Genomic DNA, 26,035 nt, shown 5'->3' with positions numbered 1-26,035 from the left:
GCTCATATTTTTCCAATATTTCAGTCAAGTAACTGATATGCATTCTGTGCTGGAAGTTACAGTGTATGATGAAGATAGAGACAAACGATGTGAATTTTTAGGAAAAGTTGGCATTCCTCTTTTAAAGGTAGGATCACGTTTTTTAAGTTGAATGTGAGATCTTTTTCTTTGTTATTTTTCATTGTTCACCGAATTAGTGCAGACTACAACTATCTACTGAACAGTTTTGTTTCTCCATTTTATCTCTCGTGTCTTTTTCTGTCATGCAGCTCTGTGTTATCTTTTATATAGGTTAGAAATGGTGAAAAGAAGTGGTATGTTTTAAAAGATAAGAAATTGAGGACAAGGACAAAAGGACAGATCCTACTAGAAATTAATGTGTTTTACAATCCTGTAAGTAACTCGATTCTCTACTAAGCTATATTTGATAATTGTTCAATGGTCTAAACTTTCATGTGAAAGAAATGACCATTCTGTAAAGTGAAATTATAAAGATTAAACAATAGTGCAGAACGAGACACATTCAACATATCGTCGTCTCAGAGCAACTATATTTCTGAGATATCTAAGTGTTATTTCTGAGGTTAGATAGTTTACTGTTGCTCTGAGGCAATGATATAGAATGCTTCATTTATTTATTTATTTGTTTATAAGAAGGAATATATTCATGTAAAATTTGTACACTTAATTGTGGTTTATGATGATTTAAAAACAAGTATAGTATAACTTTGATTTAACGATACCCGATTTAACAATTTCTTCAATTTAATTATACACTTCACTGGTCCAGGTTTGACATGTCTATGCTCCTCGATGTAACGATAATTTTTTCCAGTCCCTCGACAATAGTTGAAACAAGGTTATACTGTATCTGTTTGTTAAGATATACATCTATCTCATTGAAGCAGTTTCATTCACAATTTACAAAAGTTTCATTAATATTCCCCCTCCCTTTTTTTTCAATAATAGACCTAACTTAATTATTTTTAAAACTTAATTGAACAAATTAATTTTTAAAAAAACAAATCTTTGACTGATGTAAAACTTTTTTTAAAAACTATTTTGTGAAAAAAGTTTTGTGTTAAAACTTATGCTTTTTGTAAAACTACTGCTGCTTTGATCCAATCCTCTACATCAATAAATGCAACATGAATAGACACAAATCTGCTACTTTAAAGCCATTAAAACTCTTGGATTCAAACTATGTAACCATGCAAGAATATTAGCAAAGCTGCTGTAACCCTAATGTAAACAAGATCAAAAGAAGTCCTATGCAGTAAAAAAAAAGATAATCATTGTTTTTTGTCCAATAATGTTTCATTTGGCTAATTAAATAATATTTGGCTAATTAAATAATATTTAATTAGCCAAGAACTATTTTAACAGGAAAATGATTGCACAAAACATAACTAAACGAAAAAATTAATATGGACACTTGATTGAATGTATGCTTTACCATTGTTTCTATTTATAAATAATAGGCTTCTGTTCAATGTCAAATGTCAAATCTGACTTTTTTATGGATTTTAGTTTCTTTTATTACGCTTGAATTATTTGAATTGCAGTTTTCAAGCAATATTACTTGCTGGAGTCATAATTATTTATACAACTAATGATAACAAATAATTTTCTTATATTAAATGCTGAACTTGAGAACAGGGCTTGATTTGCATGGGGATCACACAGGATCTCCCCCTCTCCAGCACTTCCTTTCAAGTTTACATAAATGTTTACTTTTTAAATGGAATTCAGGATATTTATGCATGAAAATAAATTCTGAAGACCATGTAGGGCTACTGCACTTATTTTAATAGAAACTAAGCTTAGCCCGAGAAGTAAAATAGTCAAACCTCCATATATTGAACTTCCACATAGCAAAATTTTCTATGTATCGAAAAAATCTCTATATATCGAAAATTTTTAGAGACATTCGTAGATTTTTTTTTCTATTTTAGACTGTTTATCTCATGAAAAATGAAGTTTAGGGGAGAAAATTATGTTCACTAAAGGTTGCTACGAAACTCATAAGGAATCTAAAGGTTGAGAGGTGTGTAGATAGGTCGTTATTCTGTTCTGAGTTCTTAAATTCCCACAAGTTTATTTCAAATCTTAGTTGTAACCAGCAACACTGTAAAATCGGTTTCAAGTTATCCCTTTTGTCAGTTGATTATCATTCCTAGTCTTTTTAGATTCAGTAAAAATCATTCAAGTTAAGTAGATTGATTTTTTACTTTTCTCTCAATTACATTGTCCAAACAAAAATCCCCCAAAATTGCGGATCAAGTTAATTGCCGAAGAATGAAGTTGTATGAAGGTGCAAAAATGTCATTTCTGTTAATTTTTTAATTATTAACTTTCATTTAATTCGATAATCGTATAAATTAGAAATTGGGTTTCATACACGAAAATTAACTTTAATTTTAATGTTGTAAGAGATTTTTATGATAAAATAAGATCATTTCTATACATCAAATTTTCTATGTATTGAAGTTTTCCCCGACAATTTGCTACCTCGATATATGGAGGTCCGACTGTATAGAGTTGCACTCAATGGAGGTACATTTTTATTTGTACTATGGCGAATTTTTACTTGCTTTAAGCAGCCCATAAGCATTTATAACCTCAAATGTGTGTTGTGCATGTTATTTGAACACATATGTTTAGGAGTAAACTTTACATTAATTATTTTTAGCTCAGAGCTAGTATAGTAACTTTCACTCCTAAAGAAGCAAAATATATGCAACAGGAACAAAAATTCAAGAGATCGGTAAGTATATTATCTTGCTCTATAAAAATAAATATTTTATTTTATTATATTATATTGTGTATATATTTCACATGTATCATGCTCATTTTTGTCACTCATCTACAGATATTCGTAAAGAATGTGAATAGGGTAAAACTTATGCTTTTTGGAGTCATAGAAATTATTAGATTTCTCAACAGCTGTTTTTTATGGGAGTCGACTCTTCGCAGTATTTCTTCATTTGTTGTAAGTTTAGTATTGAATTACTGGTCAATATTTTTTAACAGTTATGTGCTTAACCAAAACTATTGTTAAAATTTTGTAATTGAAATCTGTTGATTGTTTCAATGGTCTAATTTTCTTTAAAAAATTTCAAAACACTACTTGAAATTCAGTTTTAAATATTTGCTCCAATTATGATGTTTATGAAATTAAATGTTTCGATTATTTAGAACTGTAATATCATAAGTAAAAGGTTAATTGGAAGCCTAATTTATTCTTATTACTAAAAATCCTCTATCACTTGTGTTTTTTACTAGACTTCCTACAGTCACATTATAAATTGAAGGGCTCATGGCAAGAATATGGTATGCCACATGATACAAATTTTTCAGTAGGAAAATTTTCAGCTTATAAAAAAAAAATATTTGATTTTTTTCAATGGAATTATACATTCTATATTCTGCAATACTAAAACCAGATGTTTTTTTCCTCCAAATGACATAATCCATTGTCTTGTTTATTTCAATTTTAGTTATGAGAAAAAAAAATTTGAACGAAAAGTTACTCCTTGTGGCTTATTTCATTTCTGCCCCAAGCCCTTCAATTCAAGTAAACTTTTACAGTACAACTGTGCTTTGCTCGGAAAATTGCTAATTCATTGGTCATGGTGAAACTGACTGAATCAACTCAACAGAGAAAAACTATGTTCTTACATAGTTCTTGTATCATGATTTTGAGTTGATATGTATTCTTTCTAAAATTCATAAAGTTGGTTTATGAAGGTAATATTTCTAAGAACGAAACAAAATGACTAAAATCAATTGTTTTGAAAGAATTTTACATATTTAGTTCATAAAATGATTTAAACTTGTTGTGGGAAGATGACGTACTAACATTTCAGATGTCTTGCCTCTCCCAACACAGTTATTTCGCCTTTCCCATTTAATTGGTGGTAAAACTTTATTTTTATATTCTTTTTTCTTTTTTTTTTTTTTTTTTTATTGAAAAGAGCCGTTTGAGTTCATCAAATGCAATAAATATTTTAGCACTCTCAAAACCAGCCAAATATAATTATAGATGGTGATTACTATTATAGCACATGTAAAAGCGAAGTGGAATACTCGCTAATGTTTCCTAAAAGGGGATATACCGTGAAAGCCTGTCGCAACACATTTGAAGCGACGGTAAATTTTGTTCATGGTAACCAGAATTTCATATAGATGGAATTCAACAGAAAAAGTAAAATAAAATTTCACATTTGCGTTTTTCTAATTTTCCCTTATGCAGTTTTATATTTCACTTTTGAAGTCAAAATACAATTTTTACTGTGCACTGTAGCTTGTTTATGTACTTTGGTTCAATTAATGGGTTATTTTGTTTAATTCATACTCACGAGGGCTGTTTTTTTTATCAACTTCCGATGTGGTATAAAAATGAAACTAGTGAGAGTAATTAAATAAATTTGTTATCAAAAGTTAGGTACATTATTAGTTACTTTTCAATATAATCGCCATTTAAATTGAGGCATTTTTCATACCTGGGTACAAGCTTCTTAATACCTTCTTCATAGAAGTTTGCCGCCAGTGATTTGAGATGAGTTTTCACTGCGTTTTTTGTAGCCTAACTTGTTGGTTACGATAGTGTATAGGGCGAACCTTGAAATCTCAGGAAACTGATCGGATAGGTCCGTAATCGTAAACCTCAGATTGCTTCTTACACTTCGGTCAACTCGATCAACGAGGTCTTCGTTTGCGACCGACTTTCGTCCTTGGCCCCCTCTATCATTAATGTCACATCATCCATCTTTAAATTTCCTACACCAATCACGCTTTGCACTGTCACTCATAAAGCTTTCACCGTATACTCCTTTCATTCCAGGCCCGTGTCCAGGTTTTCATGAAGGGAGGGGTTTTAAACCTTACATCCTTTCCCAAGGAGGGGAGAGTTTAACTGTACTCCCCCCCCCCAGAAGAATAATTCTGGCTGCACAAATAGCAGCAGTATTCCTGCATACATTTTTTTTAATAAAACCTTGTTTGTTTCTTTTTTAATCAAGTCTGTTTACTATGCAGTTTTTTGCAATTAGTATTAAAAACCGCCTACAGATTCTTTTATAATGCATCATGTATATTAGGTTTGATATTCTGAAATGCTGCTTAATAAAACAAACAAGAAAAAGCTTATTGTAGAAGCAAATTACATTTCCAAATCAATGCATATTCATAGCTGCAACATATACTGAATTCATCATAACCTCCTTAAGCAATATTAACGCAGTTGATGCTTTGTGTTGATAAATCATTCAGCATTCCCCCCCCCCCCCCCATAGTTTTTCCAAAATGTTATTCCAGTTGGTAAAGCTCTAACAGTCTTAAATTGCTGAAAAACTTCAGAGAAAATATTTTTTTTTTAAAGCACTCTTCATACAAACTTTTACATTAAAGTTATAAAAGTCAACTATGCATTTTCTTCTGTTTGCTTATTATATTTTCTCCAATGGGAGGGGTTTAACCCCTAAAACCCTCCCCTTGGACACGGCTTTGTTTCATTCTATGGTGAATTTCTGCTGCAGATAACCCTTCAGCTTGCAAGAAGCGAATGACACTTTGCAACTCACACTTGGCGGGAGATTCTATCATGGCAGCCATGTTTATGTGTCGCTAGATAAACTGGTTCTGGTAATGGTGTCGGACGCCTAAAAACGAGTGAGGTTGTAGTAGGAGAGGTGCGCAGTCGACTGCCGTGCATTGCTGGCCGATGCCGCTCGCCCTGCCGTCCAGCGGCACGATCGGAAGTTGAACTAGTATGTTGTGGCCATCACGAAACTTTCTTCTATATTTTTCTTTTTTTTTTTTTCTGATCCCTCCCCATGCTTGACGAGGAAGCAATATTCCCAACAAAAACAAAATTACACATGCAAAAACTTGACGACCATCCCAATGTCTGAATTATTGCAAAAGCAAAGCAAAGAGCGAAAATTGAAAGTTATTTTAAAAGCCTTGCTTGAATTAATTACAAATATTTTATTTGTTAACAAACGCAAGATGGCAACAGTTAAAAATTTTAAATCATTGAGATAATATTTCCGATCATTTCCATACAATTAAAATCACGAGAAATACGCAGACGACAATCTATTACGATTTATCTTTCTTATTGTTGCATTAATAAAGCTATTTTTATTCGCAAAAAAAAAAAAAAAAAAAATCAACACCTCTTGGAGCGATCGGCGTCAAAATTGAACCAAAGCCTGTTTACATATGGATTCACATATATTCCAAATTTCAACCAGAACGTAGCATTACTTCTTGAGATAGGGCACTCAAAATGGAAAAAAAGAACGGGTGATTGCGCTACCCCCCTTTTTAGCTGTTGACACAAAAATAAAATCAGTTCTTATATCCACTAAGGGCTACTTGCCGATAAATTTTTCTTTCATTCCGTTCATTATTTCTTGAGATACAGCAGTCACAATTGACGACAAAAAACGTTCTATAGCTCGACCCCCGTTTGAGTTATTGACACCAAAATTGAATCAGCACCTGTTCCTGTTAATACCAACATATGGACCTAATTTTGTTTGATTCCTCCAGTTACTTCCTGAGGAATAGCAAGCACGCGTAACTCGAAAAACGTCCCATTGCTCCACCCCCCTTGGAGGAATTCGCGCCAAAAACTAATGGGCACAAGTTCACATAGGGGCACATATGTGTACCAAATTTCGTTCGATTTCATGCGGTAGTTTTTGTTGTAGAGCGGCCACAAAAAACTGGTCACACACAGACGTGACACACATACACACACACACACACAGACAGATAGACATTTTCCAAAAATGGTCGAAATGGACTCAGCACACCTCAAAACGCTCAAATCCGTCGAAATTCGAAAATTTGCACGAATCCAATACTTTCTTCTATATATTAGATATAGAAGAAAGTAAAAAGAAAACGGCTCTCGTACATTAATTTGGATGGCCAGGATTCCCATTAGTCCGGATTAGCGAGTTCTTCTATACAGTAAAATCTTGTTACAACAAACCTTACGGGACTGATAATTTTGATAGTTGTAACTGGAATTTCGCTGTAATGGAAATTCAAGCGATGTAATAGAAATTTAATCAGAACTGAAAATTTGTTTCATTGAAACGGATGCTTTGTTGTACCAGTGCTGGTAATAGGATTTCATAGTATACATTTATAGAGAGTGAGAGAGATTTACTTGAACAGTAATTAGTGTTCTTAAAAGCAGTGAGTAGTTTATCCTAAAAGATTTTATTGTTAATAAATATTTTTGGAAGTACTCGGGTAAAGTATGATTAAAAAATACCAAATTACATAAAAAATATGTAACTAATTACTCTAAAAGTTTATCAGAATCTTCAGCTTTCTTTACACCAGAATAGAAGAATATAGAAAATTTAATGAAAAAAAATATTCTAAAAGCATGTCTTCATATTCAAATGTATTTTCTATAAGCATTACTGTCTGAATCTTCCTTTAAATTCAATCATGAAAACTTGATTTATTCTTTTACAGGTTTTCCTTGTGATCACATATACCTTTGAATTCTACATGTTGCCAATTGCATTATTAATTCTTTATGTCAAGAATTATGTCATTTATGCTCTTACAGGGAGGCAAATTGCCAGTAGAGATGATGAAGAGGTGATTTTCTACATCTATTCTTTTTCCTTTTTTTTTTTACGTAAACTTAAAGTTAAAAAGCATTATTATTTTATTTTGTTTATTTATTTATTTATTTTTGCCTTTAAAATTATTGTAGGGGAATGTGGGGCAAAATAAATTGGTTAAGATGACTGAGTTTTTTCAAAATGAACAAATCGTAAATTTGTTTTGAAAATTACAGTTCATAAAGATAGAAAATTCTATTTTATAATAAAACTTACGTTGAAACAGTATTTTTTGTTTTTGACAGTAAATTTTAGTCTTCAAAAAAAAAGTGGGAAATTTTCACTTTTTTATCTTATGGGGCAAAGTAAAAAATAAAATATTTTTCTAATAAAATATTTTCTCTTCAACTATAAAACATATTTTTGATCAAAAGAATTAGTAAATAAAAGGTTGAAGGAATAAATGAAACGATAATAAAACAATAAATAAATAATTAACCAAATAAATCTGTTAATATGTGAAGAAAGTAAATGAGCTTGAAAAAATGAATGAATACGAAAATAAGTGAATAAATGAATAAATAAGTGAATTACTAAATGGAGGAATGTAAATGAATAAGTGAAAATGTAAGTAATTTGCATTAAACGATTGAGTGAGTAAATTAAACTATTTCACTTTGCCCCATCCACTTTGCCCCGTATGTACTTGACTAATTGTTTAAAATACGAATAAGCTTAGTATTAACTAAATTAATACTGCATTGGATATTAAAAGGTCTGAATTAATATTTAAAATATTAATAACAGTAACTTTATCATTTTACAGTAACAAAAATAATTTTTGACTTACAACAAAATATTACAATATGAGTATCATTTTTTAAAAAATTGCTTGCATTACCAAATGCTTTAATCTTTGACGGTATTTTTTTTCCTGACTGGAACAGACTACATGTGGTACCAGATAGTTAAAATAATACCAGATAGGTGGAGCTAAAAGTAGTGAAAATATTTCACCATTTCACTTTGCCCAGCTATTTCACTTTGCCCCATGTTCCCCTGCATATTAAAAGGTGTTTTTGATTTCCTTACTAGATAGAAGAAATAGATGATGATGAAGATGATGATGACAAAGAAGATAAAGGAGTAAGCTTTTGTCTTTCTTGTTGTTTCAGTTGCATTCATTTAAAGTTAAGTGTTTCAATGTTTGGGTGAAGCCATAAGGTTGTTTAGTTTCTATGCGTTCTTGCCTTTCAGGAGTATTTGGTGCATAAAAATGTATAAAATCAATCTACTGAATGCTTGCAGGGTTGAAAATGTTAACAGTATAGATCAACCTTTGTGAACGTATAAATTGAATTTAAAATAAAACTTAAGCAATTTTAGTCTTAAAAGAGAATAATTTGAAAATGAGAGACTAATGGAGAAGTTAGCATTGAGTTTAAAAATTCCATTCTACCATATGCAAGCAATTTGTGAAGGTTGTCATTTAGTGAAGTTAAATTATATTACCCACACACACATTTTACCACCATTTTCTTAAAACAATAGTTCTAGACACGTGCACCTGATTTTAAACTACATGTTTGCAACTTGGTGTATGTCTTTGACTCCATGTAAACATAAACATGTGGATCTAGTTTTCCTTTTAAAAAATGTTAGAAAACTGCACATAAAATTTGTTTTGAAAATACTAACATGAGTCGGATTTTTAAAACTCCTTTATTAAATGCATACTTTGTTCTAAATTAAACTCATTTTAGCAAAAAGAAAAAAATAACTTTGAATTAAAATAATAATTATTTTTTTATGAATAAATATTTTTTATTAACCAAAAGGAAGAAAAAAAGTCGTTGAAAGAAAAGCTGCAAGCTGTGCAAGATGCAACTGCAATGATTCAAAATATATTAGGAGAAGTTGCTTCCTTCGGTGAAAGATGTAAAAAGTAAGTTTTTCCCCCTCAGGGGTCAAACGACATTTTTTCCTTTCTTTCTACTTGTTTGTATCACATCATATATTTTCATTCTTTATACTTGAAAAACTGATAATGAAACTGACATATCAAAAATTAAATCTTGCTATTGGATGGAGTAGCTGAATATTTGTCAGGCCCAATATTTAAAGGGGCTGACTCTGAAAGGCTCAATATTTGTATCAAATTTCAGTTGAAGTTGTCAATTACTTTTATTTTCTTAATTTCACTTTATCTGAAGTCTAGTATAAGTTTAAAAGTGTCCAGGGGTGCCCATCCCCCCCAAGCTCAATGGCGCAAATTCCCCCCCAAAATTTTTCTCGCTTTTCGAATTGGGTTAAACATAAGTTTTTAGAGTGTATGATTTCCAGTCAAATTCACGGGGGGGGGGGGGGGGAAGCGCTAACAAATACCATTTGAACTGAAATTTTGTTGGATTGTTGACCTGCCTTGCCTTCCCTGAAACGAATTTTAAAACGTGGACATTGAGTAAACAAGTTTTGGTTACCCCTGAATTTCGCTACACCGTATTATTATTTTTTTTTCAAACGTATGAATAATTACAGGGACAACTTTCTGGCTTGGGATGGAGCCATTACTAGATGTATACAATATGAACTGTGAAAATTATTGTCACTTAGATAGGGGGTCCGGGGAGTTTCTCCCCGGAAAATTTTCGAAATTGTATTTTAAAACCAGTTATACACTATCTCTGGTGATGTTAGGGGAATAAAAGGTTTGGTGGCTCCTTTCTCAGTAATTTTTCAATATTGAAACTTTAAAAGCGCAATTGTAAATAGTCTACCGTTGTGTTAAGGAGGGCTTTCCTTTGTTTTCAAAATTATAGTTCTAAAAACGCAGTTTTAGAGTATCTGTGGTAATGTTAAGGAAAGAAGAGATCCTAGACCTCGCCCCTGGAAAATTTTCAAAATTTAAACCTTAAAAACGCTATTTATCGTTGGGAGACAAGCAGTTTTCTGAAACTGAAGTTCTAAAATCGCAATTGTAGGCGACCTTTGTGACGTTAAGAAAAAGGGTTTTCTGGAGCTCTCCCGGAATTTTCTCGATATTGAAGCCTTAAAAACCAAATTAAAGACGACTTTTTAATAATGTTAACGAGAGTGGGGAGGAGGGAGAGAGGCGCTTCTCTTAAATTTCCGAACTTGTAGCTTTAGAATGGCAATTTTGATATATCTTGATAATGTTAGTGGAAGGTGAATTTCTGTGCCATTCCTCCGGCAATTTTTTGAAATTGATACTCCAAAAACGCAATTTTAGGCTTGTCTTTGATCGTGTTAAGGAAAGAGGGGGCAATCAGGGGCTCTCTTCTATAAATTTTTCAATATTGCATCACTAGGAACGAGGTTTTAGATGACTTGATGATAAAGTACGTGTCATTCTGGCGTTATAGTGGGAGAACTCTCTTCTGGAAGTTTTCCAAAATTAAAGTCGCATAGCCAAAAAAGATGGATCAAACACACCATAACAGATACTTTTCGGAAATCCTCAAAAATGGATTCAGCTATTCTTCACACATCGAAAATCAGAACTCGAGAATTTTAACGAATCAAATATACTTCTATACATATCAGATATGGAAGAAAGTAAATATTATTTACGAAAAACAATTTAAACGCCTTAAGAACAGACTGTTCTACTTCCATCAGCGAAACCAACATCACTGAAAGTTTTAATAAAAATCATCTAATGATACATTGAAACAACCAGTTTAAAAATGGTAGAGAAGATGGGAATAAAGTGAAATGAAAAAATTTTCATAAGCTTAAGCTAATTAATGAAGAAAATATATAAATTGTCGATTGGAGGGATAAAAAATATGTAATTCACAAACTTCAAAACTAGTTCTTAACGATTGTCAAGGTGCAAATGAATCAAGGAAAGACTAGAGCATACTGATCAGCATTATTACAATCAATAAAACAATTTTGGCCTCCCTCCCTCTCATCACTGTCACACGTATTCACATCATGCAGAATTGTGCTACTTTTTCCAGAAAATTTATAAGATATTGAAAATAAATCAAATCGTCGAATCCAGCTTTGAAACGGACACCAACTCCATGCCGTCTGTGATGCTCCTTTCATTGAAAAAGAGACACGGTCATTAAATTTTGGAAAGAGTACCAGGGCCGTCGCTATTTCAAAAAAACTGGGGTGGGGGGGGGGTGCGCTTTTGGTGGCCCCTTAATTTTTTCAAACGTATGCTCGAATATGCAGAGAGAGTTGGCTTCTGGTTTAGCAGAGATAGTCATATTACTAGACCTTAGTTCTAGCAATATTTATAAATAATCGTAAGGATAATATTCAATCAGAATTAGGGGGTGTCGGAGGGCTACCTTCTTGCATTATTTCGCAATTTGAAGACATCAAAACGCAGTTTTAAACTACGTTTTCAGTTTGGGAGGAGGGGAGAGGAGTTCCGGGATAGCCTCTCCCGATAATTTTTCCAAATTTAAGTTCACAACACAATCGTACGTTATATTTAATTATGTTCAGAAGAGGGGGTCCGGGCGCTTCCCCTCAGGAATTTTCAAGATTGTTATTTGAAAAACAAAGTTTAAACGATCTATGGTGATGTTAAGGGAGAAAGAAACTCGAGGTCATCACTGTATAATTTTTCAAAATGCAAACTTTGAGCACGCATTCCCAATTGTGAACTATTTGCGATTGTGACACGTAAAGGGGGGTCCGGGGGCTCTCCCCCGGGAAAATTTGAAAATTGTAGTTCGAAAAATGCAGTTTTAGACGATCTATGGTGATATTAAGAGGAAGAGAGATACAGCCTCCCCCCGCACGAATTTTTTTGAAATTTTGACGTCTTAAAAACGCGATTGTAGTCTTTTTTGTTAAAATTTAGTGCACCGCCAGTTTCTTGAAATCAAAGCTCCGAAAATGTAATTCAAGCCACCTTCGATGAAAGGGGGGAGGGGAGTTTTGAAGGAGCTCGCGACCAGAAATGTTTCGTAATTGAAGCACTAAAAGCGAGATTTAAGACATTTTTCGATGGTGTTGCCGAGAGAGAGGCAGTCTCTCAAAAAAAATTTCGATCCGTAGGAACCGCAGTTTTAGACGATTTTTGTTAATGTTAATTGGTGGAGAGATTCGGAGTTCTTCCCTGGCAAATTTTCAAAATTGAAATTTAATTGAAGCAATCGTAGACGATTTATTAATACTGTTAGAGGGGTAGAAGGTTTTGGAGATCTCTCCCCTGAAAAATTTTCTAAATTGAAGCCTTAGCAATGAAATTTTTGAAGATCTTCGGTAGTATTTGGAGGACGACAGTTTCGGGACACAGGGAGTTTTTTAAAAGTCCAAAAGACGAAAATTATTCGACCTTGAATGAGGATGAATGATTAATTGAGAGGGCGTTTCTCTAAGCTTACGTTGAGAGGACTCTCATGGTTTTTCGAAATTGCAGTCCTAAATACTCAGGAGTAGGCCATCTTTAATGACGTTAGGCTAAAGGATGGTGTTTGAGAATATTTTTTCGGGATTTTTTTCAAAACCTAAATTTTAAAAACTAACTTCCAGGCCAGCTTTGGGGACGTAAAAAGAAAGTTTTGGAGTTCCCCACTCTTCTTTCAGTTTGACTACGTCCCTCCTATCTTCATTGTCAATTTTAATTCCTAAAAAACATATTGCGGTAATATTTTCCTACAATTTTCCTTTGCCAAACACGATAATTTCTTGGATTTTCCGTAACAAAACTTTAAATTTCCCCCCTAATATTTTTGCTTTCTTGCAATACAAGCGTCTGCGGCCTTGGAAAAAAGACTTTTAACATTTTGAACAGATGTAGTAATTTTCTGCGATACCTTAGGTCTCTATTCCACTTCATTTTATTTTTAATATGCCACCTGCATCTCTTGATCAAGCTATGATTTACTTACGATTTTTACATTCAAAAATTTAGAACTTTTGGTGTAAGTATTCATTACAATAATTTGATTCTCTCTTTGCATTTAACTGTTATTATTATTTTTTTCTCTCTATTTCAAATTTATTTCAGCGACCCATACATTTTTCTCCACTTAGCAATGATTTTCAGGACAATATTTTTCATCAAAAAAAAAAAACACATGGTAATGTTTCGGCGAAACCTATCCTATTGGCCGTTCTAATGAAACTGTCCTATTTATTTAAGTTTTTTTTTTTTTTTTTAAACTGAAGAACCATGAAGCATAGTTTTGTATAACCATAGGGCCACCGAGAGAGAAGGCGTGCACCATGTTAGCGTTGTCGCCTTTCCTCCCTCCCATTATGTTAATTTTACTCTATGCACAATACTTTAATTTGAGCCGAGCCCATAGTTTCCGACTAGGCAGACATACCCATTCTGCGGCCTAGTGAAGAGTGTACTGTACTGAAAAATTTTTTTTGTGTTAATAAAAATGTTTGAAGCGTATATTTCCGATACTCTTAATAAAAGAGAATCATGGGTGTTCCTAAATTGTATTTTAAAATTACATTTTCTGTTCAAATTTTACAGAAAAAATACTTTTTGTCTTCATTTATAATTACTATTTTATTTTTTTAAAGCAACGAAGAGTTTCCCTTTCTCTTCGTTTGTTTTCATCGCTAAAATGAAATTGGCGGCCCCACTTCTGAAAAACTAGGGGGTGTAGCACTCCCTCTCTTGGTGACAGCCCTGAAGAGTATGTGAAAAAAGTATTATTAATGCATCTATTTCTTGTTGAATAAGTTTAAATATTTTTTCTTTCCGAAATTCAAAAATTTCATGTTCTGAAAGAAAAAAAAATCTGGGAAAAAAATCCCCCCCAAAAATTTTGATGGCGCAACTTGCGCCATAATCCCCCCCCTGTGGGCACCCCTGAAAGTGTCTCTAATGCAATACTAAATTTATTTAAGTTCTGAAAAATACAATGAATTTTTTTTTCCTTCTTTTGTCTGTCATAGCTTTTTATATTGTATTTAAGTGATTTTACATGAAATGACACTTTAACATTTAAAACTTAAATTTCTGGAAAAAAAAATGAATGAATGAAATGTTATGCAAAAAAAAAAAAAACAGATCAAAGGCTTGTTGATATGGTCTTGAAAAGCACCAATGCATAGTTTACAGGGAGTATTTTTAAATATGTCGGTTTGTACTAATTGTTTATTTAGCAAAATTTGACCATGTGTGAAATAGATTATTGCCAAAATATGATTTTTTCCCCGCAGCAATCAAGAGAAAATTGCTTATTACTCTCACTCTGACCACAGCTTAATGTTCATGTAGATTTATATTTTCTTTGTGATTGGTCAGACCTGTCACATGGATTTTGTTAAATATCTGTACAAAAATAATCACACAAACTTAATTTTGATGTCAAAATTAATTGCATATTCAGCCCTATTTTTTGACATAAAATTTTTTTAAAAAATCACAGATTGCTATACTTATGAAAAATGAATTCCTGTCTGTTTCTTTTTCCAAAAAATACAGTTAATGTAAACAAAAGAGTTATCATCATCCTCATATAAATAATAGCTGATGATCGAGTAACCCTCATGTTCAACAATGATACTCGGGCCACAGCATGATAATTTCATATTATGTTTTGGTACTGTTTAACATGCAGGGAAAGGCTTTATTGTGACAAGGCTGAACTCGATCCGGTGACTTAACTGTTTTACAGGTAAAACAGTCATTTTAGGGGAATGAAGAATCAAAAAAGTGGTTGAAAATTAACGCCATCCACTGAAGTTTATGATTAATCCACTGGAGCTAGGGTTAAAATTCAAATACAGTAGACTCTCGTTTTAAGTGGTTTCGATTATACGCGGTTTAAGATTTGACACCTCAATTTTATTTTACGCGGATGAGTTTCGGTTTTACACCGATGCAGCAATGCAAACAGATAAAATTTTCCCCTCTTTCAAAATCCAAACTCCTAAAGATAACAGATTACACGTAATCAACTGCATTTGGGCCTGCTAATAATAGAGCTTGGGCCACTGGAGACATTTTACACAATTGGTTCCAGAGCTCTTTCGAGAAGTACAGTTATTAAACTCACCCAGTTCAGAACTCACTGGAAGAAGAGCTTTCAGGAGTGACAAAGTAAGCCAAAACCAATGAGAACACTGACGTCGGTGATGCACAACAGAAAACATTCCTAGACAATAGAAATGATCTTTCTGATTTGTCAATGAAGGAAGATTCTATCATGGATGCGTCAATGTTCTGCAAAAGTTGCAGAGAAAAATTCTTAATGACTGCCAAAAGACTCACAGCCAGCTCCTCTTTGTAAACAGGGCACAAAATTAATTTATGTTTTCTTTATGCATGTTGTGCTTAAAAGTCGATATATAAGTACACATTAAACTTATTATACAATTAGTCATCACTAGAATGAAGTATTTTGTTATCTACGGAACTAAACCTCTCTTTTAACACTAGTATTAGGTCTCAACTTACGCGGTTTCGAATTACGCGGAATTTCCATGGAACGTAACCCCCGCATAAAACGAGGGTCTACTGTAATAAAATATTACCAAACAAGCAATTGCTTCGTTCAACTGCAGAAGAGTAGAAGCAATTTTCACCCGTCATACCTTGACAGGCGACGTTCCAGTATTAATTAGCTGTTGCAAAAAATTTAGCCTGTACAATATTATGCATCGTTAATCAATAAATGTGCATATAAATGTGTTGTAAATGTGTATCAATATATTAATTTTGTGTCAGAATACAACTTGACATTAGTATTTGTTCAGGGGAGGCAAATTTCATGATGGCAAAATGTAAGGAGGCAAAGCAAAGATGAAAGACTCAAATTTATTCCTTCCTTTTTTTTCTGTAGCTCAAATTACAGCAATACGTGAAAGTATGCTCAATGATTTAAAATATTATTAAGACAAGGGGGTGGCACTTGTCAACATTACCTGGGGCGACATAGTTACTGAAACCTGTATAGGTTATTAATTCATAATATTCATATTGTAAATTAATAATTAATTTACAATAATTAATTTACAATAATTAATAATTAATTCATGAACTCTGATAACTTTATTTTTAGAATAAAGAAAAAATCTGCAAAGATAAACTCAAATTTATGCACAATTATAACTTTCGGAAATACAGAGTAATCACCTGGCTGCCATTCTTGATTGCAAAAACTTTTCATTTGTCAGTAATGACAAGTTATGTTTTATTATTTTGGTTGCAAAAATCAGCACTGATGCCATTGTTATCATCCTGCATTTGTCTGTGCTGAAATCTGGTATGCATGAATGTCAGTGCATTGAAACCTGTGTATAACGATACTGTCTATAACGATAACCTGTCTGTAACTATAGTTTTTGGTCCCAGCAAAATGTCAGCATGAATAATCAAACTGTCTATAACAATAACCTGTCTATTACGATATGTTTTTAGGTCCCTACAGTATCGTTGTAGACAGATTTTACTGCATGAAGTTTTAAAATATGTTTTTTTTACGGCAGTTAAAAAGTGATGTCCATTCCTATGTTTATTTGCATTATCCAAAAACGGGTAGAATTTTCGCACAATAAGTCCAACTCCCACTCCGCAAACATTGGCAGAGTTGTGGACAAAAGGGAAAATGACAGATTCCAACTGCAAGTCTTTGAATTAAAAACTGTCTTTTGTCCCAAATCTTTGACTCTTATGTCCCAAAATCAGATTGACTCCGACTCCGCAGCCATGATTTTTACTGTGAAATAATTATTTTTAATATTATTTGTTTTTTTTTTCACTCTAAAATTTTAATTTATGTATTCAGTTTTTGGTGGAGAAATTCGGAGTATGTTGTTTCTACATAAAGATATACACAGACGATTTATTTTTCAAAGTATATTTATTCATTTTCAAAGTTATTTTTTGGCAACAAGGGAAAACAAACAATTTTTTTTTTAATATGATGTTTAATGAGCTTTTAGTTTTAATTATTTTTTTTTTCTTTTTGAGAGCGGTTAAAGGTTTTTTTTTTTTTTTTTTTTTTTTTTTTTTTAATGGAAAGAAATGTATTAGCTTCTTTGTTTAAAAGGTGATGCTACTTTATTTGTTCGTTTATTTATTTTTTACCATCTAATTCTTTAGATGAGCAAGGCATATTTTGTTTCTAGAAATCAGCTTAAAATATTAAAAATATATGTTTGAAATAATTTGTGATTTTAGTTAATTTTGAGAATATTGATCAGATACTAGAAAGTCGAAATTGGTATATGGGGAAAGTAGGCTCGTTTAGTTCTAGACAGAACTTCTTGTTTTTACACACAAAAGGGAAACAAACTAACAATATTTGGCTAAACTTTCAACACATGGTTTTGCCGAAGTTATGTCACTTAGTTTTGCATTACATTAGATTTTTCTTTTAGTTTATGCTTCAGTTTAATATATCTTTTTATTTAAATTACAGTACCTTCAACTACTCTGTGCCATTCCTCTCTTGGCTAGCATTTCTTGTTCTGCTCTTAGCGACGATAGTTTTATATTTCATTCCTGTCCGTTATCTTATAATGGCTTGGGGTAAGTGTTGAATTCGTTTTATTACCATTTGTTTATTTTGTATTTGCAACAGTAAAGTAATTTTCAGAAGATTTGAGGGATAAGTTGTAAAAAGTGTTTTTTGAAATTAAAAATAACTTTCCAGGGTGAAAATAAGTGCAGTAAATCCTGAATTATATCTCACCTCGTTATATTGCTCTCTTGGATATATGGTGCTTTTTCTTTTGGGATTGAAAAATTTTATTTAAAAAAAATGCTGCTTTATATTTGACATCACAAAAAAAGGTTATATTTCTCAGAAAAAGTAGGGTAACGGTACTAGTAACAGATAGCCATAAGTTTGGATTTAAATAAGAAATTTAGACGGGTAAAACTGATGTTGCTGCAACCCATGAATACGTTGCAACCATCTAGTGTTATCAGAGTGAATTTTATGAGCCAGTTGGTATTTACAAAGCAATGGGGCAAGGTTATGAACAACTGCCGCAAGGTCTGCCGGTGTTTAGTGTTTTTTGAATTTAATAATGTTTTAGATCTAAAAATAAAGAACATTTGCACATTTCGAAGAGAAAAGAATAATTTTGCCCATTACTCATTCTTCCCTTATCCTATCTGTTACTGGGTATCCTCCGATTTTTCGGTGTCTGTTATTGGGGTTTCGGACCTTTTTCCGAAATTGAACAAATGAAAAAAGAATTTACTACTTCAGAGGATCCAGAAGCAGCCAAACGTTAGATGAGATATAGTTGCATGAGAGAAAAATAGTTTTAAAAAGTCTAAACACATTAAAAGGCTCAGAAAATTGAGTTAACCTGAGAGCGTTGTCTTAAGCTGGTTATGTCGGTTGCTGGTGCCATTCCCTATTTTATTTATTTTTTTAATAAATGAACAAAACTAGCATTTAATCTGTTACAGTTTAAATTGCAACTTTCAATTTGTATTCCACCATAAAACAATTAAAATGCTTTATTTTTTCCTAATGTGAGAGAAAAAAACTGATAGACAAATTTTCTTTTATTTTATTAAGAAAATCATCCTTATATGATAATCTTTACTAATAATAAAACTAAAAGTCTCTCTGTCTGGAGGATGTCTGGATGTCTGTGACGCGCATAGCGCCTAGACTGTTAGGCCGATTTTCATGAAATTTGGCACAAAGTTAGTATGTAGCATGGGGGTGTGCACCTCGAAGCGATTTTTCGAAAATTCGATTTTGTTCTTTTTCTATTTCAATTTTAAGTCCATTTTTCACAGAAATTCAATAAAATGGGAAAGAATTTGTTCTGAAAATTTTCTTTCTTTATCTTTCTTTTCTTTACTTCTTTATCTTTCTTCTTTTCTTTTCTTTTTAAATAACAAACCTGAAAGTCTCTCTGTATGGATGTTTGGATCTCTGTGACGCACATAGCGCCTAGACCGTTCAGCCGATTTTCATAAAAGTTGGCACAAAGTTAGTTTGTAGCGTGGGGGGTTTGTTTGTAGCAATGTGGCGAAAACCACATCGAATTTTCGAATTTTTTCGAAAATTCGATGTGGTTCCTTTTCTATTCCGACTGTACGAACAAAAATATCATAAGATGGACGAGTAAATTACGAAATTATCGTAACGTGTAGGTGTAACCGTAACATGGACACAAGCCAATTGGCGAGATACGAAATTATCATAAGGTGTAACCGTAACATGAGTACAAGCCAATTGGTGAGAAAATTCACCATACATTATTTGTAAATACAGGCGAACCAAAAGACCTTTTAATTTTTCTATTACGGGCGAAGCCGTGCGGGTACCACTAGTAAACTAATATTTTTGTAGATCCACTTGTCATTAATTTAAACATTAATGGGATTTTTACTTTTTATGACCTCTGTTATATCGCTTTTCCGTATATATTGCGTTTTTTTGTTGTCTTCCGAGAAGTGAGATAGTTCGAGGAGTTACTGTATTCCATTTTAAAGAGCAGTACTGCTCCTCAAATTCTGATATTGAGGAGCAGTTTTACGACATTTGCTTAGCTATGTTTTTAAGAAGAAAACTGTTAAGAAATGTAATATTTAATCAGCATTTGAAAAGTTTTGAACAATGACTTCAGTTACAAACTTACAGGTGTAAACGTTTGGCTTTTTCGAATACAAGAATTAAAACGTTTAGGGACTGAAAAATTAAAATAAATTAAATTTATTTCAAAAAATTAAAACCATTTGCACGGGAACCCGCTCCGGCAAAATTTTTGAATTAAAGTCTTAAAATGCAAATATGGGCCATATTAGACGACGATAAGGAAAGAAAAAGGGTTCGAATTTGAATTTCCTTTTCGGAAATTTTTCAGAGTTGAAGTTTCAAAGATACAATATCAGAAGATTTTTGGTGATGTTTGGAAAAAGGAGCATAGATATTTCCCCCAGTAGATAAAAATGTTGTGCAGCCCCTCCCAAGCATGTTTTAATTAAATACGTAAGTAAGTTAAAAAATCAACCACCCCCTACTTGAAAAATTTCTGAATCCACCCTTGCATTCATAGGATATTAATAAATCCACTTGTCTCAGTGATAAGTATGTGGATGATACAATAAAAGTGGCTGCCTACATAATCAAACTGTATTGGCATTCACAAGTTACTTTTTTATTATAAGACATGACAAAGATTAAAACACATTCCTGAAAAATGATGAAATTGTAAAATAATATTATGTTTAGCTACATTAAAAAATATATTCAGGTTTTTTTTTCTTTTCTTTTTTTTTTTTTTTTTTTTGCATCACAATTTTTTTTTTTTTAATTTATTATTTTGTACAGTGAAACCCCATGTAAATAGAACTACTTGCGGTACACTACTTTTAGTGATCAACTTCAACAGGTGGTCAACTTATAGATGTTGATAAATAAGATATAGATCTAATTCTGTGCCTGAAAATAACGGTCAACTTAGATGCGTTGTAGGGGGATCCGACTGTATTTCTATATTTTGTACTTGCAATAATAACAAACAGTACGCAAGTAACGTGATCCAGAAATGGGTATATCCTTACGTTATTTTCAACAATATGTGAGTTACAGTTGAATACATGTTATACACAGTTACCTTGAAGTCTTACTGAGTCATAAACATTGGTGGAACACCATGCATGTGGTAACAGAGCTGAATTCTGTGCCATGTTCTCTCAGATGTTGTGTAAATTTCAGAGATGTTTTATCAAAACATCTGCCTCTTCTATACTATATAAGGGCAGATCTCTTCTGCCCTTATATAGTAGTTTGGTAAGACCCCATTTGGAGTATGCTGTTCAGTTTTGGTCTCCTTATCTTAAGAAAGACATTAATGTATTGGAAAGGGTTCAAAGGCGGGCTACAAGGCTAATAAGTGGACTTTCCCACTTAGATTATGATTCCAGGCTCAGAAGGCTTAAAATGTACAGTCTTGAGCAAAGAAGAGACCGAGGGGACATGATTCAGCTGTTTAAATTTATTAAAATGAAAGATGTTACGGGGCTGAAGTTTAGCACTGAAAACAGGACAAGGGGTCATTGTTTTAAGCTATTTAAATCTCAGGCTAACATGGATATTAGGAAAAATTATTATTTTAGCAGGGTAGTGGAACCTTGGAACAGTTTACCGGAAGAGGTGGTAATGAGCAAGGGAGTAGATAGTTTTAAGAGGGCCATTGATCTTCACTGGGGATTTTAAATTGACTAGGACCAGTCTAGCTGGGCCCAGAGCCTGTTGCTGGTCGTCACTTTTGTATTTGTATTTATCTGAACTAACATAATGTTGAAAAAACCAGTATTGTTAAAAACTAACGTAATGTTGAAAAAAAGGGAGGGAGGGGATACGCCCATTTATGGATCACTCTGGTGAAAAAAAGCCTTTAAAGTAATGACTTGAATCAAGGAAAGCCTTGAAAAATAGCCGTGCAACATAGAAAAGTTTCAAAAGCCCGAAATTCACAATTCTATGCTTGGAATCATTTTGTAACTTTATAATAACTATCACTCATTTTTTATTTTTGCAATGATTTAAAAGCTTATCTCAGCCTCCCTAACTGACTGAACAGAGTAAGTATAATAAAAGCTTTTAATAGAAATCGATCAATCAAATATCATAAGCATTTTTACTATAAAGAATTCAATATTTATGGGGAGGATATTCCCACTTAACTGTTTATTTCAATGCTCTTCAATGCTTTGTACATTTTCTGTGTTCCATCAAGTAGTTTTAAAATAAACCATCAGAAGTACAAAATTGAATAAATACCTCTGTGCTTGAAACGTAAAATAAGAACATCTGCAGTTTTTGAGCAATTAAACATTTCTTATTTTACATCAGAAGTATCTTATGCTTATATTATAATGTTACATTTTTGCAGGTATCAACAAATTTACAAAGAAACTACGAAATCCTCATGCAGTGCCTAACAATGAAGTACTTGACTTCATATCTAGAGTGCCAGATGATGAAGAAAAAGTAAGCTTTTAATAGTTTTGTCTTGGACTTGAATTAATTTCTTATTCTAACTGATGTTTTAACTTGCCAGACATTCCAGTGATCATCTATCACATTAATCTACACGTATTCAAAGAGCTTTTAATTGCAATATAAAGTTATGGGATTATTATTCCTGGAAGAAGGCATTGCTCACAGTAAGTGCAGAGAAAAAGGAGGAAATGCTGGGAAAAGATAAGCACAAGTCCATGGAGGTTATGACACACCCTTTTAGTTGTTTTTTTTTTTTTTTTTTTTATGTTCATATTTTGAACAATTTGACCCCAAACCTTCTTTTGCCCATGACAAGTTGTGTAGTTGGGAGAGGTAGCACAGCGACGGCGGATGCCTCCCCCCCCCCCCCCAAAAAAAAAAAATTATTCCAAAAATAATGCAAAGAAAATGTACATTGATTTCAAATCACATTTTATTTAGGCTAGTCTCTCAAAACCCTTAGTTCAGTTTCCTAAATATATTTTTTCAACTACACCACTGCTTATGACCCTTACCCCTTACCGACAATGACCTCCTCCAAAATCATGCCTTTGAAAAGGAATTGATGTAATCAACATTTTACTTGTTGCATTGCATAAGGAATTAGCTTTATTAATCTCATACCTCTATTGGGAAAATGATTTCTATATCAAAAAAAAGCTAAATCCTTTAAAAGGCATGTCTGAGTGAAGTTTTCTAGGCTTTCATTTTATGTATATGTCTTGGGCATGGGCGCACATATAGGGGGGTGTCAAGTGGGGGCTCGAGCCCCCCCCCCCTTTCGAAGTTGAAACTTCCTTGCTTTTAGTACTTTTTTCTTCGCAAAAATGTTAAAACATTTCTTCTCCAGCCATTAATGAATAATTTATTAAAAATGACAAATTTTAATGACTAATATGTCCTGAAATCGGTTTCCGTGGGGAAAATATCCTGCTAAACCATGGGGAAAATATCTGAGCCCCCCCTCTCCACCTTACAATTTTGCATATAGGCGCCCATGGTCTTGGGGTTTATGTGGTGTCAATTAAAATTATGTGTATGCCAAAATATTCTTTGAACACCTGTTGCATACTTGATTACTTTCATTTATTCTTAATACTACTGCTTAATTATTGTTATTTATAAAACTAATGAAATAGTGGTGACTTAATATTTTTGTTACGAAATGTTTTGCGGTAAAGAACACATTTTACAGTATGCCTTAGTAATTTTATAACTTTAGCTTGCTAATTTAACTTCTCCAAATGAAGTGCCAAAAATCTTTTATTTGTTTCAAGATGAAAATAGTTTTCATATAAGGGGGGAGGTGCACTTTTAGAATAAATCAAATAGTTTAATTTTTACCAAACTACCTATTAAAACAAAAACATCAGTAACAGATTCATTATTCTACTAAATGTGACTTTTATTTCATTCTCCCATCCTAATAACTATTTTTGATAAATTGTTTATTAAAGTTGTTTAACATTTATTCATTAATTCCTTCAACTCTTAATAACTTGAAGCTTTATAACTCAAATTTTCTTTTCCTCAAAGTTTTCATGAGTCCCTCATTACAGAAGGCTGTGAGAACTTCCAATAGCTCGTAACTACCCCAATACGTTTCAGCCGGTTCTATCAAGAGTTGAGTGTAGTTATTGTAATTGTTAATTTGTATTATACAGGTTATGTATCAGTATCTATCCTAATACCCCAATCTAAATTATTTTTGAGGTACTTTAATATATTCATAGTTATTGCAATTTTTAATTTTGTCTTGCATTTCTTTTATGCAGGTCATGTATCGGGAACTAAAGCCGATGTTTGTCGACTTGACGGACAGTGATAAGAAGAAAAAGAAGAAACGCAACTGAATGCAACTGCCACTACTGAAACGAATGAACTTACTATGTGAAACGAATCAACTAGGCCTTCTTTGAATGATAGAATTGCCAAAGGATTTATTCATCTTTTTCTATGATATCTGCATGCCATCTGTGATTTCAAATCAAACTGTTTCTAGGCGTCAGGGAAGCATTTATTGCCATGTTGCCATTTATCAAAGTCGTTGTCTGTTGGCATTAGCATTTCTTAAATTGTGCGATATCATTTGCTCATTGGTGTTTCATATCCGATATTTTAACTATGATATTCTAGTCAACTGTTAAAACTCCTGATATCTAGTCAATCGAGTAGCCTTACAAAATTGACTAGTTTTGAACTATTTTTGTACTCTATGAGGTAAATCATTCCAATCATTATCGAGTGTTTGTTCGCATTTTAAAGCGTGTTTTATGCGTGGCATAAGCGAGATTCAATTGCATGCCTCGAATTTTGTTCCGATTTAATTTGAGTTATGCACGAAATGTGATTTTAAAGTGTACAGGATTTTAGTTTTTTAAATCAAAACTTATCTTTGTAACACTTGCGTTTTTATTTTAACTTGCATGTGCCACATTAAGAAGCTTATGTATATAATAATCTTACTTTTATCTCTAAGCAATACAGTTTTAATGAGAATTTTATTGCTTGAAAAAAGTTGACTTTAAATATGAAATTATAAAGCCTTAATCTTGAATCAAATGATTTTTTCCCATTGTTCTCATGTCTATTTACTACTACTTATGAAATTTTAATTTAAGGTTTTGTTGTAAATGAACTGTTTTGTGCAGTTCCTGTTTCATTGTCCTTTTAAAATATTTCTATCAATTTTTTAAATATATTTTCTTTTATATAAGAAAAAGCTTGTTGTATATTGATTTATTTCACATTTTAAATTACATTACACAATGAAGCAAGATGATAGCTGAATTCTCTTCATCTAGAAGTAAGAGAAAACGATGTGTTTCCAAGCCTTCTGAAGAAATTTTTTTTCAGGGCGATTTTGCCATTCTGTTTTACTCACTCTGGAAGTTTTTTTTTTTTCTCACACTAAAGAAAAAAACTCTCTTCAGAATCAATTAAATCCATGAATTAATCAAAAATATGAGAGATAAATTTAGCAATGTAGAGCACATTAGCAAATTTTTACAAATGCTGTGATTTCAAATATCTTCCTTGGTATAATTTTTCAAAGAGAAAGATTGGAAACTTAAAAATCAGCACAGCATTTCAACGAGAACAGGAAGTTCTGTCTAGAACTAGACGAGCCTACTTTCCCGTATACCCATACTACTTTCTAGTACCTGTTCAATATTCTCAAAAATAGCTAAAGTCGCAAATTTTTTCAAACATATTTTTAAAATACTTTAAGCTGATTTCTAATAAAATATATATTCCTCACTCATCTAAAAAAAATTAGATGCGTAAAGAAAAAAAAAGAACAAATAAAATAGCAGCCACTTTTAAACAAAGCAGCTAATACACTTTTTTCCATTAAAAAAAATCTTTAACAGCTTTCAAAACGAAAAAATAATAATTAAAATTAATAAGCTCATTAAAATAAATACATCATATTTAAAAAAAATCGTCTTTTTCCCCTGTTGCCAAAAACATTTTTCTAAATGAATTAAT

The 26,035-nt window shown here is 32.4% G+C and overlaps 1 protein-coding gene across 1 annotated transcript in view; it reads left to right on the top strand.

Annotated features, from left to right (window-relative positions):
• The window catches only part of LOC129230648 (multiple C2 and transmembrane domain-containing protein-like), a 183,830-nt gene extending 158,596 nt beyond the window's left edge, over nucleotides 1-25,234 (top strand). The window contains exons 12-21 of the mRNA XM_054865064.1: nucleotides 25-127; nucleotides 292-393; nucleotides 2,693-2,767; nucleotides 2,873-2,992; nucleotides 7,507-7,635; nucleotides 8,697-8,747; nucleotides 9,440-9,546; nucleotides 17,984-18,093; nucleotides 22,434-22,531; nucleotides 24,319-25,234. Of these exons, the coding sequence (XP_054721039.1) occupies nucleotides 25-127; nucleotides 292-393; nucleotides 2,693-2,767; nucleotides 2,873-2,992; nucleotides 7,507-7,635; nucleotides 8,697-8,747; nucleotides 9,440-9,546; nucleotides 17,984-18,093; nucleotides 22,434-22,531; nucleotides 24,319-24,396 (973 nt within the window). The 3' untranslated portion in view covers nucleotides 24,397-25,234. The remainder of the gene's footprint in view (nucleotides 1-24; nucleotides 128-291; nucleotides 394-2,692; nucleotides 2,768-2,872; nucleotides 2,993-7,506; nucleotides 7,636-8,696; nucleotides 8,748-9,439; nucleotides 9,547-17,983; nucleotides 18,094-22,433; nucleotides 22,532-24,318) is intronic.
• The last annotated feature ends 801 nt before the right edge of the window (nucleotides 25,235-26,035 follow it).

The sequence above is a fragment of the Uloborus diversus genome, chromosome 9 (assembly GCF_026930045.1).
Source record: "Uloborus diversus isolate 005 chromosome 9, Udiv.v.3.1, whole genome shotgun sequence".
Lineage (NCBI taxonomy): Eukaryota > Metazoa > Arthropoda > Arachnida > Araneae > Uloboridae > Uloborus > Uloborus diversus.
Note: the sequence above shows the minus strand (reverse complement) of the source record. Positions and strands in the feature narration are given on the sequence as shown.